The sequence below is a fragment of the Rhinichthys klamathensis genome, unplaced genomic scaffold (genome assembly GCF_029890125.1).
Source record: "Rhinichthys klamathensis goyatoka isolate OS25496 unplaced genomic scaffold, OSU_Roscu_1.1 h1tg000011l_1, whole genome shotgun sequence".
In the NCBI taxonomy this organism is placed as follows: domain Eukaryota; kingdom Metazoa; phylum Chordata; class Actinopteri; order Cypriniformes; family Leuciscidae; genus Rhinichthys; species Rhinichthys klamathensis.
Genome location: NW_026606564.1, coordinates 8,940,007 through 8,956,389, shown reverse-complemented (window position 1 = coordinate 8,956,389; position 16,383 = coordinate 8,940,007). Strand labels below are relative to the sequence as shown.

At 38.2% G+C, this 16,383-nt stretch overlaps 2 protein-coding genes across 2 annotated transcripts in view; one reads left to right on the top strand and one right to left on the bottom strand.

The window, feature by feature from the left end:
* Positions 1 to 16,383, top strand: part of mep1bb (meprin A subunit beta b) — a 37,478-nt gene that overhangs the window by 1,159 nt on the left and 19,936 nt on the right. The window contains exons 6-9 of the mRNA XM_056264807.1: positions 1,887 to 2,004; positions 2,094 to 2,272; positions 11,960 to 12,178; positions 13,118 to 13,270. Coding sequence (XP_056120782.1) covers positions 1,887 to 2,004; positions 2,094 to 2,272; positions 11,960 to 12,178; positions 13,118 to 13,270 — 669 coding nt within the window. The remainder of the gene's footprint in view (positions 1 to 1,886; positions 2,005 to 2,093; positions 2,273 to 11,959; positions 12,179 to 13,117; positions 13,271 to 16,383) is intronic.
* phlpp1 (PH domain and leucine rich repeat protein phosphatase 1) overlaps positions 13,067 to 16,383 on the bottom strand; it is a 79,633-nt gene continuing 76,316 nt past the window's right edge. The window contains exon 17 of the mRNA XM_056264804.1: positions 13,067 to 13,166. Coding sequence (XP_056120779.1) covers positions 13,107 to 13,166 — 60 coding nt within the window. The 3' untranslated portion in view covers positions 13,067 to 13,106. The remainder of the gene's footprint in view (positions 13,167 to 16,383) is intronic.

Genomic DNA, 16,383 nt, shown 5'->3' with positions numbered 1-16,383 from the left:
AAAGGGATAGTTCACCCAAAAATGATAATTCTGTCATTAATTACTCACCAATAAGTCGTTCCAAACCCGTTAGACTTTCTTTCATCTTTGGAAAACAAATGAAGACATTTTTGATTAAATCTGATAGCTTTCTGTCCGTCCACAGTTACGCAACTACCACTATGACACTTCAAGTTCTTAAAGAGATCGTAAAACGAAGCCATATGCAATATCAGCAAACATAAACAGAAGCTCAACTGAACCTGCTTGCTGAACATCAATCCTGTTGCGTAACACGAGAAAAAACGTCATTGGTTCTTACAGAAGCTCAAACGTGTTGCGTAACACACGAGAATGAACCTCGTTGGTTCTTGCTGAAGCTCAAACGTGTTGTGCAACACACGAGAATGAACCTTATTGGTTTCTGAGGAAATTCAACCATGCTGCGTAACGCAAGAATGAACCTCATTGGTTCTTGCTAAAGCTCAAACATGCTGCGTAACTTGGTTTAAACATGGTTTAAAATTCTGTCTGTTAGGGTGTGTTTACACATGGCAGGTTTGGTTTGATTAAAACAAACCCTGGTGCGATTGCTCTGTTAGTATGGATCATTTGAAAATGTGTGAACGCTGCCATCTGAACCCTTTTGCGGACCAAACAAGGCTCGGTCCGCTTCCAAACGAACTCTGGTGCGGTTCGACTGAAATATGAATGCAAAGACATGTAAACAAACCAAAAACATGACATGATGTCACAAGATCCAACCCTAAAAAGGACAGAATGCTCAAGCACACGTTTTTTTCTCGTCATAGTCGCAATGTTGCCCATCACAGTTTGGTACAGGGATCAGAAGTGCATCTCCTCACAGCAGATCTTCGTTTGTGTGTGTGATGGAGGGATTCCTGCCGCTGTTTTGACTACTTTAAGCCAGGGACACACCAAGCCCACACACCGACATTTTTTTCCCGGTGTGTTCCGGTGTTTATTTTTTTGGCAGATTCAACATGTAGAATGGGCGTCAGGCCGTCAGTGAGAGGGAGAACTCTGATTGGCTGTTCAGTTTAGCGAACGAGTCAGTGCACGAGAATAAGAGCAAAAGTGATGAAAGCGAGGAAAGAAGTCAAGACGACACAGGCAGAATGCTGTTATAATTTTACTTCATCACCTGAGCATTAATAATAATGGAATAAATAATGTGTATTCAAAATGGTAAGCAAGCGCTGCTTTGTTTGTGGTTTACCTGCAGTCTTAGTTTCACTTTCCCCTTTTGAATGATGAATATATATAGACAAATATATCTGCTTAAGTAGACAGTTATCTCTTTTACACGTAGGCGCAGAAGACAGTAGGCTGTAGTCCTTTCGGAGTGTTCAAGCACAGATTTTCTTCCCCGACCCACGCTTTCAGCAGCACTATCTTTGTTGTCAGTTTGGTGTGTCCCTACCTTTACACATTTCATAAGCACTTCACAAGTTCTCATCTGGTCAAAATACCATCAATTGTAGGCTACGCACATACAACGAGTGGATTTAGCCAAGCACACAGCATAGTTTTCGATGTTCGGTAAGTTCAGTCGCAAAATATACGTTATAAAGCTGACCAATCAGGTAGGGAATGTATCCCTATGCCTTTAGGTTGGTTATTTAGGTTCTGGACCAAACAAACCAAGTAAACCGAACTACAAGTGTGAACACACCCTTATTGTAGCAACATTTACCTGCCACTATACATGACGTTGAACAAAACAAGATGTTATAGGTCACTTTACATGTCAGTCAGATGACCTCTTCCTGTCTAAGTGGACAGTCATTGGTAATAAAGCGGCCAGAGAGCCCAAATCTTATGTTGCCAGTCAAAGGCTATGCCATACTAATTAGGCCCTAACAAATCAAGTTCTCTATGGACAGATATCAATGCAAAAGGGGTTATCCTGAAGGCCTTTGAACAGTATCGGTTGAAGTCATGTATCGACTACACACCATGGAATGGAGAAGAAAACTATATCTCTGTATTTAAAGGCAATGGGTGAGCAACTAAACACTTACATGCTGCTTCACACAATATGAGCTGTGTAGAAACCATGATAAAATATATATATGTATGTGTGTGAATAGCTGCTTTTCATCAGTTGGTAACCGGCGAGTTGGCAAACAGAGGCTGTCCATTGGCAGCGGATGTGATCGAATCGCCACCATTGAGCATGAGTTTCTCCATGCATTAGGCTTCTGGCATGAGCAATCTCGCTCTGACCGTGACGACTATGTCTCCATCATCTGGGACCGCATTTCAGAAGGTATTTTTTTATTCAATATATCCTATGCACACAAAATATTGTATTAGGTCTGGTATTCTGTCACAGTATTGGTGGCTGTATAATTCCAAGAGGAAACACGCAAGAGAACAGAATAAATCAACCACATCCAACATAAACGATACCAGACAATGAACAGAGGAAACTAAGAGTTTAAATACAGAGAGATAACAAGGTAACCAAATAAACAACAGGTGAACATAATCCAATCAGAAACCATAGAAACTAACTAGCAAACAGAATGAAAACGATACCAAAACAGAACAGAACAGAGCAGGGGTGCGTTTCCCAAAAGCATCGTTAAATGGTCGCTAGTTCCGTCGTTATCAGCATAGTTCAACAAGTCTGTGTTTCCCGAAAACATAGTTCCAACGAATATTTGCAAACAGCAGTTTAGAGTTGTGTGGTTGGAACGACAGCTGTCGACCTGTGGTCAGAAGCATAGTTTCTTGTTTGCATGACATGTGGACTCAATAAATCATTATCTTGAGCCTAATAAGCAAACTGACATTCAGTACAATCTATATCTTTTATTTAGAATACATACAAATGTCATTTACGTCTTTTAGTTTGTCAAGAGATTTAAAGCACCGTTTTTGAAAAGTGACGAAACAGTCGTGACTAGCTAGTTGGTTTTTTCAACGATGCATCGTACTATGGTAGTTAAGCAGCGAGTTACGTAATTTTACGGGAAACGTACCCAAGAACCGTTACAGAAACAAGAGCATGTAATAATAAAATGTAAAAAATATGAAAAATAAAGATTAGAACTGGAGAAAGTAGGAAAAAATGGGTGAAGAAGCATTCAATATGCAAAGTCTTCTGAAAGAGCATGCAAAACAATGTAAAACATATAGAATATAGAATAAAATATCTTAAAAACAGGATTAGAATCTAGTTAAGTATTATTTTTTTTAAACCTGCTCGCATACTTCCCTACTATATAGTAGGCGGAAAACAAGAGTAGTATGTCTGAATTCAAGTGTAAGGGGTAAACAGTCAAAGACCCAGAACCAGATATGAAGAATGAAGACCCGGAGTCAGAACTATAAAAAATTAAAGAAAAGTTTTACTGAAGATAGTTTGCATTTTCATCAGCAGAAGTCAGCTTCAAGACTCACACAGGAGTTCGTAGGCCGCCCCGCCTACAGTTACAAAGATCACAGCAGTTATACCATTTCCAAGGTCTAAGCTACGTCATTGCTTACAGGTTGAATGATTCTCATTGGCTAAGAAACATGAAAGCCTAAACAATTTAACACATGTGAGGAGATAGGGGTGCCTATCGCCATTAGTAAAGATAGTTGTCGTCCACTCATTAGATTTAGGTCTGTGGTGGCCTCGCAGGTTAGAGAAGGGCGCCGGGGTGTCTGGTCCGACCGTCCAGAACCTACATAGAATGTCATACGCACACACACACAAATAACAGACACGAGCAAATAACAGCTCCCATCAAGGCTGAAGAGAGTCTGAGCTCCTTATTATCAGTTAAGTATACCAAAACATAATGCCAAAACATTCACTCATTTAGGAGAAAAACAGATCACTGGCATTTACTCCCAAGGAAGGAAATATACTGGAAAGAATACATTTTAATACAACAATTAAAGTTTGATAGTAACGCTCAATATAGCTTGACCATATGTCCAGCGAAGGATCATATGTGCCCACGCTGCCTTTAGGACCCTCTAACCTTTCTACTGATCCCAGAGAAAGAGACAAACGGCCTTGTGGGTTACGTGGCCTTCGTGTCCTGCGTGTACTACGTGCAATCTCAAAGTAAGATTGGAATGCACCTAAAAGAAACTGGTTACTTACATCCATGCATTTAAGAAAATATAATTTCACAAGCACAAGAATATAAAAATTATTATGTGATAATGAATATATTTGATTATTGATTTTTATTAAGGAAGTATATAACCATTCAAAATGATATATGATTATATATGTATTTGAAGAGGCAAGGGATTTTGACCAACCCTTCAGTCCCCCATTTTAGACCAATGTGGGGTCCAATACCGCCACGTCTGGTCTAACCAGTGAGGTCACTACGGAAGGGAGGAGTGGTGACGCATGCTCCCCTGCCGGGTCACACTTGTCTCTTCACCTCGTCATGGACATGCTGGATACTAAAAATTCCAGTCCCCATTAAGAGGCTCTCCCACCTTCCACTCACAACAGGACATCAATGTCATTCTTCCTCAGTTTATCAGTCAGGTTAAAATTTTTATAAAACACATAACTGATTACGAAACAAGTACATATTTGTTCTCTGGAAGCCAGGCTAAATAAGCAAGCACTATTGCTGTATTCCTAGCATGGGCTAGATCCACAGTCACTACTCAGATCCTAAATAAAGACATTGTCTATAATCATGAGTACCAGAATATATGCACTAGTTTTTTTTATTTATAAAATTATGATTTCCAAATCCTTTTATTATAAACAAAGTTGGATGGTTAATCCATTATTTTCACTACCCCTTTTATAGACCCTTTAGGTTTAAAACACAATGGTTGTCTAACTAAAAATAAACAACAAACAATAGAATATTAATAATTAAGGCCCATAATAATCGATGTAAGCACTTTAAGTCTTTACTGAAATCATCCTTCAGTTTACGGTCACATAGCATGTACCATTTTAATTGTATAACATCTTATACCCTTTTTTGTTTGTTTCAAAAATAGAAATAAAATAAAACAAATTCACATCATCATTTCAGTCATTATTTTACCACTAAAATATAGAATCGTTCCCCATTTTGCTTAATAAAGCTTTTGTTCATTCCTTATCCTTATATCACTTGAATCCCTGTCAATCATACAATGTCTAACCCTAACCTTTTTCATACCATTTAAACTTAATTTGACTTCCATAAATCCTATCAGAAATTGTATTTTCATAACATACATTTTCTTCTACTATATTTCTTCCATCTTGCCCTACATGCCAGTTCCTTCTGCATCCGAGTCTCTCACCACTGTCAGCCTAGTGACACTTAAAGTTCCCTCGTTAGGGGAATCATGGTATTTTATTAATTCTTCAATACTCTTGTTTTCTTATCATTAACTTCAACTTTATTTTTCATTATAACTACTTCTCACAGTATTTGTCTCAGTTCCGCTTATCTTTACAGTTTTACAGAAACCAAAATATTATGTTACTCAGATCCCAGCCCACAGCCATATAGCTGCTTTCTCTTTTTACCTTTATTAAATTGTAGTTTTCTTAGACATCTAATGTCATACATACATTTAATGGATTGAGAAATAAAACCTTTTCTTTTTAGAAGTTATATTCACTCCTCCTTTATTCGCCCTCCGGCCTTTCAATAAAATGAGGGAGCTCACTCTGGATAATTTGGATAGTGACTTAGCCAATGTGCCACTTTGTCTCTCTGCCGTCAAGTCTATATATATATATATTTTTTTTCCTACGTTTAACCTTATGATCCCACCTAGTTGTCTATTTAAATTTAGACCCTCAGTTGAATTTAGACAAGAGTTTTACCCCATAATGGACGGCAATCTTCTTTACAATTCCAATTTATATAAAATACTAATCCAGAGAGTAATTCAGTTCAATATCATAAATGACAAAAGCATTCATAATTACCAATAGCAGACAGAGCTGGAAAACCACTCCAATTAAAGCTCGTCCCATGTTCTGCATTGTCTTTTCATCAGATTGTCTTAGAATTATCAACTTTTTTAAAGTTGGTCATTTCACTTAACCCATCTGTAATGATAAAACACTAATTCCAGGGGTTAATGTCACAATATCCTCAAAATCAGGAAATAATAGTACCCCAAACTAATACATACAAGACATAAAGTGCTGTCACCATCACACGCACTCATATTAGACACACATATGTTAACTGCTCATTTTCAATATTCATTTTTCTTTATATTATTGCTAAAAGATTTAAATTTTAAATAAGATTTTAAACTTCCCATTTTCCGGTAGCTTCTACCTAATTTTACATGGTCTCCCAACCAGTTTCAAAGCATGTCTTGTTCATTATTCATTAGAATTTAACAAGGTCAGCTGGGTTGTTTTGTTTCATTATCATTATTTTGCTTCAGCTTGCTCTAGCAGGCCGATAACAGAAAGACAGACACAGTTACCATCCCTTCCTCCAACTCAGGCAGTCTCTCTCACTATAAACAAATAATATTTTTCACCAGCCTCCTAAGGCTGTAACTTAGTCAAAATTTGTATTCATTACAATAACCTTTGACCATTCACCTTTGTCATCCAGACTTTCCTTAAATCAAAAGCTGTCTTCATCTTTAGCCACCACCATGTCTAACGACCTTCAAGAGTTAAAACTATGTTATAACATATTAGTTCAAAATCAACACTATGATTTTCCTTGCCCATAAGGCAACCAGTACATAAAAAAAATGTATTACTGTCTCCACAACAACTAATGGGAATCACTTCATGGCCTCAGCTGGCTCTTGAAAGCCCACTCCTGTTCGCCCTTTATCTATAATCTCCATCAGGGTGTTTTCCCCTGGCATATTTGCAGATGCTTGTCACAATAAAAAACAAGCCATACAACTAATGCGGTTTCTTCTGGCGAGTGGTATATATCGAGGAGCTTTGCTTTATTGGGGAGACATGCCGTGACTCGTCACCGCGTCATCTCCCCTTAACGCCATAAGGACGCTGCTGGCCTCACAGCTCCTGCTCAACCCTCATACCTGTCTCACATAACACACCTCCATTCAGGAGATGCCCAATGACTTTACGTGATCCACTCTGGCTTGGGTTGCCCCCTGTCAGGCCAATAGAAGGTCTTACCCGTCATTGAGTAGCCACTCGTGCCCACTGGTGACCGCTCTTTCCAATCACACAATCAGTTCTCTTCAACAGAACTCAGCTGTTTTCTGGAGCTTAGGAAAGGCACGTTCAAGAGTCATCCAGAGCCATTCGGATTGCCTAATAGTGTTCACATGGGGAGACAGTTCAATAACAACAGTATTTAATCACTTAAATCCATTAACTATCTTAAAAGCAGCAACCTAGCTACTTGGATTATACTCAGTGAATTTAGATCACAACCGTACATTCAGTGTACTTCATCTGTAGCCGGAGCCATCGGTCCTGAATGGTGGAGACTAAATGAGACAGAGAAGTTACTGTCCTAAAATAAGCTAATCAAAATGTCATCTCTATCTGTATTATTGTTTTAAATACTTCTTTAAAAAGTCATTCAGTTTTACTTCTAAAACAAATTGCTCTCTAAATGGTTTCTTTTACCATCTCTGTGTCTATGATTCTTCAACTGACACACTGTGCTTTACACATTATCACAGATAACAGCTTTTAGCTGACTCATTGAATGAGAGAGACTCTGAGACTCTATTGGATGGTACACTGCTCTCTCATATACTTCTAACATCAAACATTTATCTATCATCTTTTAACTCTATCCCAGCTTAAGGCATCTTTGCCAGATATTACATACGGTTTCAAATAAACATATTATTTATATTTGTCTTTTGCCCACACATCAGGAAATTTAGGCATTTCAAATTTCCACTCAGATTGAGTCTGTTGCACTGGCAGTTTCAGCCACAGCACACATCAGATTCAGATAAGCAAACTGTTTCATTACAGCCAATAACAAACTTATCTTTTGAAAGCAAAACATCAGCTTCTAGTTCTTTCATGGTCAACTTTTCAAGCTGTTTGTTTAATCAGCATTTAGCAACTGTTAATCCAGTACGGCTTCTGCTTATTTGTTTTACATAAAAATAATTATTCTAGTTCTCAATAACGTTTCACATTTCTCAATCTCAATTTTAATTGTCAAGTTCTCAACCATAGTTTAATATTTGACTTAAGTTTTCTCTTGGAGTTTATCAATCTCCAATTAGGATTCACACTAAGTTTGACGAGGCAAGCACTCTCTGCTTGTGATACTTTTGCAGTTATGGTAAATCATCTGTGAGATTAGTCTCTCTATATCATCTAAAACCTTTTTAACATGTTTGATTACAACAAAATCATCCTTTTAGTTACTTTGATATATTTTGCAACTCACATTTGTTGGAGTCATTAATTTTACATCAACCTGTATTCATCAATTCACTTATAAAAATTTGTATTATAGATCTTTTCTTCAAAAGGATTCATGTGTCAGCCTCAACGGCTCCAACTTAGTGCACGCCCTTGAAGCAGTGTGTGTCCCATTCAGGAATGTAAACAGAGCTACTGATTAAGCAGTTCTCTGTATTCTTTTACAGTCCACCAGTGGCGGATTTAATCATAATAGCCCAATCATAATCTTCATCATTATTATTGGCAGAACATTAATTTTCATAAGCTGCAAAATATTCTAAGTTGTTTTCACAAAGTGTCTGTTTAACTTTAGTCGCTTGTCCAGGGAAATTATCCCTGACCCAGAATTTCTTTCACTTGCTTCTTGTAATCATCGTAAGCAATACGAGGCTAAACATTTTAATTTTTCAGTTTGTTTGTAGCCAGTCAAGTTTTTTAAATTTCCAATCAGAATCAAAATCCTGACTACCATTTACTTAATCATTTCTGCAAATTTATTTAAAGTGAGGGCTTTAGAGCACAGCTGCTTACAGCGTTTGCTTTTCCTGTCTCACTATTTGTTTCAGGACTCTTCAGGTTACTGATTAAGTTATTATATTTTTCTGCCATATCTTAATCATGGTTCATACTCACCTGAAGTTATTGCAGAAATGGAGGCGGCGATCTTTGAACAACACAGCTTGGCTTCTGCGTGATGAAACTGCAAAGTATACTCCAAAATCACAGTTACATATACTGGTCCATGCCAATTTGGGTCACAACTTTTTTTAATTTTCTCTCGGAATTGTTCCTGATGCATCCCTGGCAAACAACCCTATTATTGTTAGTATCCCTAACTGCCTGATTCACTTCACTAAGTTCGGGGATCCCCTATCTGAGATGGAAGAGATTGAGCAGGTTTACGGTGCCACTGGACCTCTAGCCCAGGGACGTGCTCTGCTGGGGTGGTGCTACACCAGTAATGCCCAGCGGGGCCCCCACAGAGCACGCTTCGCTTGCGCTGTCTGCTGCCGTTACCCTTAACGACGCTCTCAGCGACTTCTTATACTGTCAGCAGTATAATTAACTTACTCCTTCACTCGCCTCATCGGAGTGAAGCTTCACTCGCCTCATCGGAGTGAAGCTCTCCCGCTCTCCTTCAAAATCTCTTCCAGTCAGACAGCCCTAACAATTAACAAAAGCTTACTACCTTGTTTGTTGATTTGCCAGGGGTGTCACCGAGAATAATTGCCAGCGCATCCTCCACCATAACTGTAAGGGGTAAACAGTCAAAGACCCAGAACCAGATATGAAGAATGAAGACCCGGAGTCAGAACTATAAAAAATTAAAGAAAAGTTTTACTGAAGATAGTTTGCATTTTCATCAGCAGAAGTCAGCTTCAAGACTCACACAGGAGTTCGTAGGCCGCCCCGCCTACAGTTACAAAGATCACAGCAGTTATACCATTTCCAAGGTCTAAGCTACGTCATTGCTTACAGGTTGAATGATTCTCATTGGCTAAGAAACATGAAAGCCTAAACAATTTAACACATGTGAGGAGATAGGGGTGCCTATCGCCATTAGTAAAGATAGTTGTCGTCCACTCATTAGATTTAGGTCTGTGGTGGCCTCGCAGGTTAGAGAAGGGCGCCGGGGTGTCTGGTCCGACCGTCCAGAACCTACATAGAATGTCATACGCACACACACACAAATAACAGACACGAGCAAATAACAGCTCCCATCAAGGCTGAAGAGAGTCTGAGCTCCTTATTATCAGTTAAGTATACCAAAACATAATGCCAAAACATTCACTCATTTAGGAGAAAAACAGATCACTGGCATTTACTCCCAAGGAAGGAAATATACTGGAAAGAATACATTTTAATACAACAATTAAAGTTTGATAGTAACGCTCAATATAGCTTGACCATATGTCCAGCGAAGGATCATATGTGCCCACGCTGCCTTTAGGACCCTCTAACCTTTCTACTGATCCCAGAGAAAGAGACAAACGGCCTTGTGGGTTACGTGGCCTTCGTGTCCTGCGTGTACTACGTGCAATCTCAAAGTAAGATTGGAATGCACCTAAAAGAAACTGGTTACTTACATCCATGCATTTAAGAAAATATAATTTCACAAGCACAAGAATATAAAAATTATTATGTGATAATGAATATATTTGATTATTGATTTTTATTAAGGAAGTATATAACCATTCAAAATGATATATGATTATATATGTATTTGAAGAGGCAAGGGATTTTGACCAACCCTTCACAAGGTACTCATAAAAGAGAAGGCAAAAAGTGCCCGGATAACCTACTACTTCCGACGAGATTTTGAAGTGTGCTTACGATGAACACTTTACTATCCCATGAGGCCACAGAAGAGGGTTTGTGAATGGCAGTGAAGCGACATAACTGGCGCTGGTAGGTCACATGATAATGACAACATCGCGAATATAGTACGTCCAGATTACACTCACACTACACACATTCATACTATATAGAACATACTTTTTTAGCGGTCGTGAAGTAATTACTTATTCAAAATAAGTACCTATTCAAGAGAGTATGCGATTTCGGATATAGCCAGTGTTTAAGTGGAACATTAGAGACCTTATTCCCAAGTGAATTATTCCCAATATTATTCCCAATTTTGGATTGGCGGTACCAATCGTACATGTCTAGACATAACTTAAGTCAGGTGTACATAGGGGAATATCTACCACACCATCCCAACCTTTTTCTCTTTCTTAATTTCGACAAACAACAATAAATAAGATGACGTCTAATGCAGGCACCGTTTTATAGTCATAATGCGTGCCATTTCACATCATGTGACTGCTGTCGGCCAATTGAATTGGCTCAATTTCACACATACTTCAGAGACCAGTCACGCTGAAGCTTTGAGCTCCCTCGAAGGGGAACCACATGATGAAGAATACACACTCTACAACAGACAAAGAACTGAACTGGTGGTATAATTACACAGGGCGAATGAGGGAGAAAACGAATAACTATAACAAATAGTCAAGTCAAGTCACATTTATTTATATAGCGCTTTTTACAATACAGATTGTTTCAAAGCAGCTTTACAGAGATAGGGAAATCATGCAAAAAAGTTTGTTTCCAGAAGAAAATAGCATCACAGTCCAGCTTAAGTCAGTTTTTGAAAAAAGTTATTAATTTAGTTCATTTATATATAAAGCCACTCTGGAGTAAACCGTGATGTCATCGTCCAGCTCAGTTCAGTTCATGTATAATAGTGTCAATGCAGGCAGATCGATGTTATTGTTGAATATTAAATTAAATGTTAAATTTAATGTCCCCAACTAAGCAAGCCAAGCCAATGGCAACAAAGGTGGAAAAAGGCGAGGTTAATAAATACCTATATTAACCAAGGACAAAGGGACTAAACGCAGATTAAGAAACTAAACTGAAAGAACCAAAACACAAACAATATATGACATTTACATTGTGTATCACATGTGTATTTACAGTATGCAAAAAAAAAAAAAAACATAATTTAGAAGATTATTATTATTATTTGATACAAGGAGATATTCTCAGGTATGGATTTATTTTCAAAACACTTTCATTTCACAGACAGGAAGCATAACTTCGTCAAATACGACGACACTACATCCAGTTCCTTGAACGTACCTTATGATTATGGTTCCATGATGCATTACAGTAAGAAAGCTTTCCAGAATGGCACTGATCCCACCATAGTCACCAAGATCCCTGCCTTCAGTGACGTCATAGGCCAGCGCATGGAGTTCAGCGACAGCGACCTGCTCAAACTCAACAGACTCTACAACTGCAGTAATGCATTTTACACACCATCACATCTGAAATGAGACAAAACCTCTTTCCTTCATAAAGTGTGCTGTTTAGTTTACGTAAATGGTTCTCAACCCTGTGTCTGGACTCCCCAACACTGCACATGTTGAAGGTTTCTTTTGTCTTAGACACACATTTCAGGTCCTGGAGTCTCTACTAATGAACTGATGACCTGAATCAGGTGTGTTTGATTAGGGAGATGTGCAGTTTACACATGACACCGTTTGCATCCAAACTTTGCATCCAAACCCTTTTTACGCGTGTTAGCCGTTCATTTTCACGACAACAGCACCGTTGTCAAAAGGGGGCCTGAAAATGCAAACTTTTGAAAACTGGCTTCAAAGCGCAAATTTGAAAACGATGCCATTATCGTTCCCATGTAAACAACAAAAACGCAAATTTAACTGTTAAATCATGCACATGTGTATTACGTGTTCAGTCTATAGGCATGTAGTGTTTCTTTACAAAGTGACATCGCCAACTACTGGCCTGGCATGAATGATATAGTATTTTTAATAGTTTTCGTGGATCCGCGTGAACGAGGATCGTTTTGACAACATAGGAGTCTGAAAACGCAAACGAAAAACTTTTCCATTTTTAGTACATTGTTGTCATGTAAACGTACGCTAAGTGGGGCTCCAGGAACAGGGTTCAGCACCACTGGTTTACTCCACAGTCATGAACCTGATGTGCTTTTTGCTTAGGGCTGGGTGTTGATACAAGTTTCAAGATTTGATTTGATTCCAATTCTTGCTGGTATCAGCAGGAGGGACGTTCTCAACATTAACAAGTTGACAATGGTCGAGTGTACTGGATACTTTGTTTGCAACAAGATCGTACAGAAGAACATGATGAAATGTATGAATGTTTAAAGTTTGCCTGTGCTACTGGATCACCTGACAGCTTGTGATTACTTCACAGAAAGCTCCTCCACATTTCTGGACTCCTGTAACTTCGAATCGGAAAATATCTGTGGAATGATCCAAAGCCATGAAAATGCTGCAAGCTGGCAGCGAGTTTCCAAAGCTACAGGTGGACCAGACACTGACTACACCAACATGGGACGTTGTGATGGCAAGTCTTGTTGATTTTTAATATTTAAAAACTTTAATGGATTCTTTATAATTGAAGATCTTTAAAGGGATAGTTAACCCTTTAAAACAATCATTTGTGGGTGAAGATTAATAAAATGCACAACATTAAATCTGTTAAATTCAGTGATTTGCATTGTGAATGTGACCACTCTGAACAAGGTGCTGGTGTAGAACACAGATTCTAGACCCTTGCACACACGGAACACATGTGAAAAACAATTCGGTTTCAAAATCCAGCAAATGTATTCTGATAACTTTGAAAATTTTGCACATGAATAACTTACCTGGCATGTGGATACTGAAATCTCTCTATGAATTTGATGTTTTCTTTTAATGTTCTCACAGTTATATATTTGTTAGTTAATACGGTATATGAATGTTATACATATAACATGTTATTTAATATATTTGGCATTCACAAACAATCACAATACACTCATACTACATTACAAATCTGTTATTAATGAATGCCAGTGAGTTGTTAACTTAGGGTACGTTAACAATTTACATGACAACAGTGTACTAAACACGAAAACGTTTTTCCTTTGCGTTTTTCACAAACAGACGACAACGTTGTCGAAACCATCTCCGTTCACACAGATCCGCAAAAACGATTAAAATCGCTATATTTAAATTTATTGAAGATAATCAACAATACAAACAAAGGAGCAAAAGTTAAAGAATTTGGCAACAAATAAGATTAGGTTTACTAGAAAGAGAGCACCATTGTCCTTCCCACAGTCACTAAAACAACCAAAAATTACATTTTTGTAGTACAGGGAGAACTCAGGAAGAATATTGTCAACTAAAAATGAATTAATGTCTTTCCAGAGCTTATATGTGCATTCACAAGACCAAAATAAATCTGAAATAGTTTCAGGATGTAAGCCACAAAAGGAGCATTTTACATCAATGTCATTCTTAAACTTATTTAAGCGTACATTTGTGGGGTAAAACCTGTGTAGTAACTTGAACGAGACTTCTTTAATTTTGTTAGTTAAAAGGAACTTCTGGGGTAGGGACCACACTTTTTCCCAGTCTATGTTAAGGTCAAACTTATTCCAATAGAAGGATGCAGGAGAAATAGAGACTAGGTCCGGCTAAAACAAGGATCTAATTTTGGAGTTCGATGCTTTATAGGTAGAGAAACAGACTTTACCTAACAGAAGCTGAGTTGGATCTGGAGGTGACAATGATAAAATCGCTATATTACTCATGCCAGGGCAGTAGTCGGTGACGCATGAGCATTGCGTCACAGTTGTCACAAAAGTGCATTTTTGTAGTTTACATGAAGATGATAACGGTATCGTATTCAAAAATAGCACTTTAAAACCAGTTTTCAAAAGTTTGCGTTTTCAGGCCTCCAAAATGCAGTTGACGTTTTAATGAACAGCCAAAACTAATAAAAAGTTTCCTGTTTTTTTGTTGAAAATGGTGTCGTGTAAACGATTCGAGCTGGTCAAGCCATTCAGGCTGATTTTCAATCAATCTGGATGAAAAAATGTTTCATCCAATTTGGCAGGCATTAGAGCATTAACAAGGGAATTATGCCAATCCTGACTTTGCACATGTATTTCACGGATGTAACAGGTGTTTTGTTTTGCACTAGGGAATAAATAAAATAAAATAGGTAATTTCGACTTTTTATCTTCTGACTCTATTGTGAGATTTAAACACTCAATTCTGACTCGCAATTCAGAGTTTAAAACTTTCGATTGTGAGTAATAAAGTCAGACTTGTGAGAAAAAAAATCTCTTCCAAACCAAACAGGCCTTCTTCAAGGGTGCAAAAAAAAATTACGCCTTTGTAAAATAGTAATTGCACTTGAGTACTATTGAAGCAGAAAGCTTGTACTTGTAAGTCAAACATCATGCTTTTTATTCTTTTGTACATTTTTACTAAACACACAAGCCAATCAAATCTGACTACTAAACTTTTAAAGTCAGTGACATCAAAACTGTCATGTAAACTATCTTTAGACACAAGTGTAATAATTCGACCTAGTGATGATGTAATGATCAGTCAATAAACAACTCAAAAGTTGCTGCTGCAGAATTTCACGTTAAACATTTTCAGGCACCAGGTTTACTGCATGGTTAAACAGGTGAATTTAAAGAAAAAATCGCATTAGTTACATTAATGATAAAATCTCTAAAATTATAACATGCAGAAAACGTTTGCAGTACAGTTAAATAAAGCAATAAGCCCCGCGAAGCCCTGATTTACAGTGAATTTAGAACGGCTAAGGGGCGTTGTTAGGCACGGAGTATATTCATTTTAATATTTATTTTATTAATAAAATAAACACCAGCAACAAAAAATATAACGTTATAACACATTTATTCCTCCGCCAAGCAATGTAGTTCTAAAAAGGTTGCCAAGCAACACATGCAGCAACAAAGAATCTCAAACGGCAGTTGCGCAGTAATACTGAGGCCGTGTGTCCACCAAAGCATTTTTTCGCGCGGCTGGCGTATTTTTTCAATTGTTTTCAATGGGAGCGCCTGTCACAGTGTCTGGTTTATGTTCCCTGGTGTCCACTAGAGGTCCTCTTTCCTCACGGTGTCATTCACGTTTGGAACTGCATTCCCCACAATCCTTGTCTGCGCTCATCACTGTTCATTGAACTCAGCTGTTCCCCATCATGATTGTCTTGTTCTGTGTATAAATACCCTGCCTGTTTAGTGTTTGTTACGGAGTCCTTGTATATTGTCACACCACTTCTGGTAGCCTGTTTTTGCCTGTTCTTGTTTGTTTTCTTGTTTTTGGATTGCCTTTTGGATTTGACCTTTGCCTGGACTAGTTTGTGAGTACGGATTACCCTATTAAATACTGCTTTTGGATGTAACCCCTGTTTCCCGTGTGTGGATCGTGACAGAAGGACTCCGTCACAAAGAGATCCAGCATGATGGGGTTCCGTATCCTCCCTCCTACCACGGAGAAAGAGAGGAGGGGCCGTGTCCAAAATTTGATGAGCTTTCGTCAGCAATGCCTGCCGGTGGGTTGCATTGCCCAGTCATTTTGGACGCTCTCGAGGGGAATGGGATACAGTGAGGCAGCATTAAAGGACATTTTTAATACCTGTCTTGATGA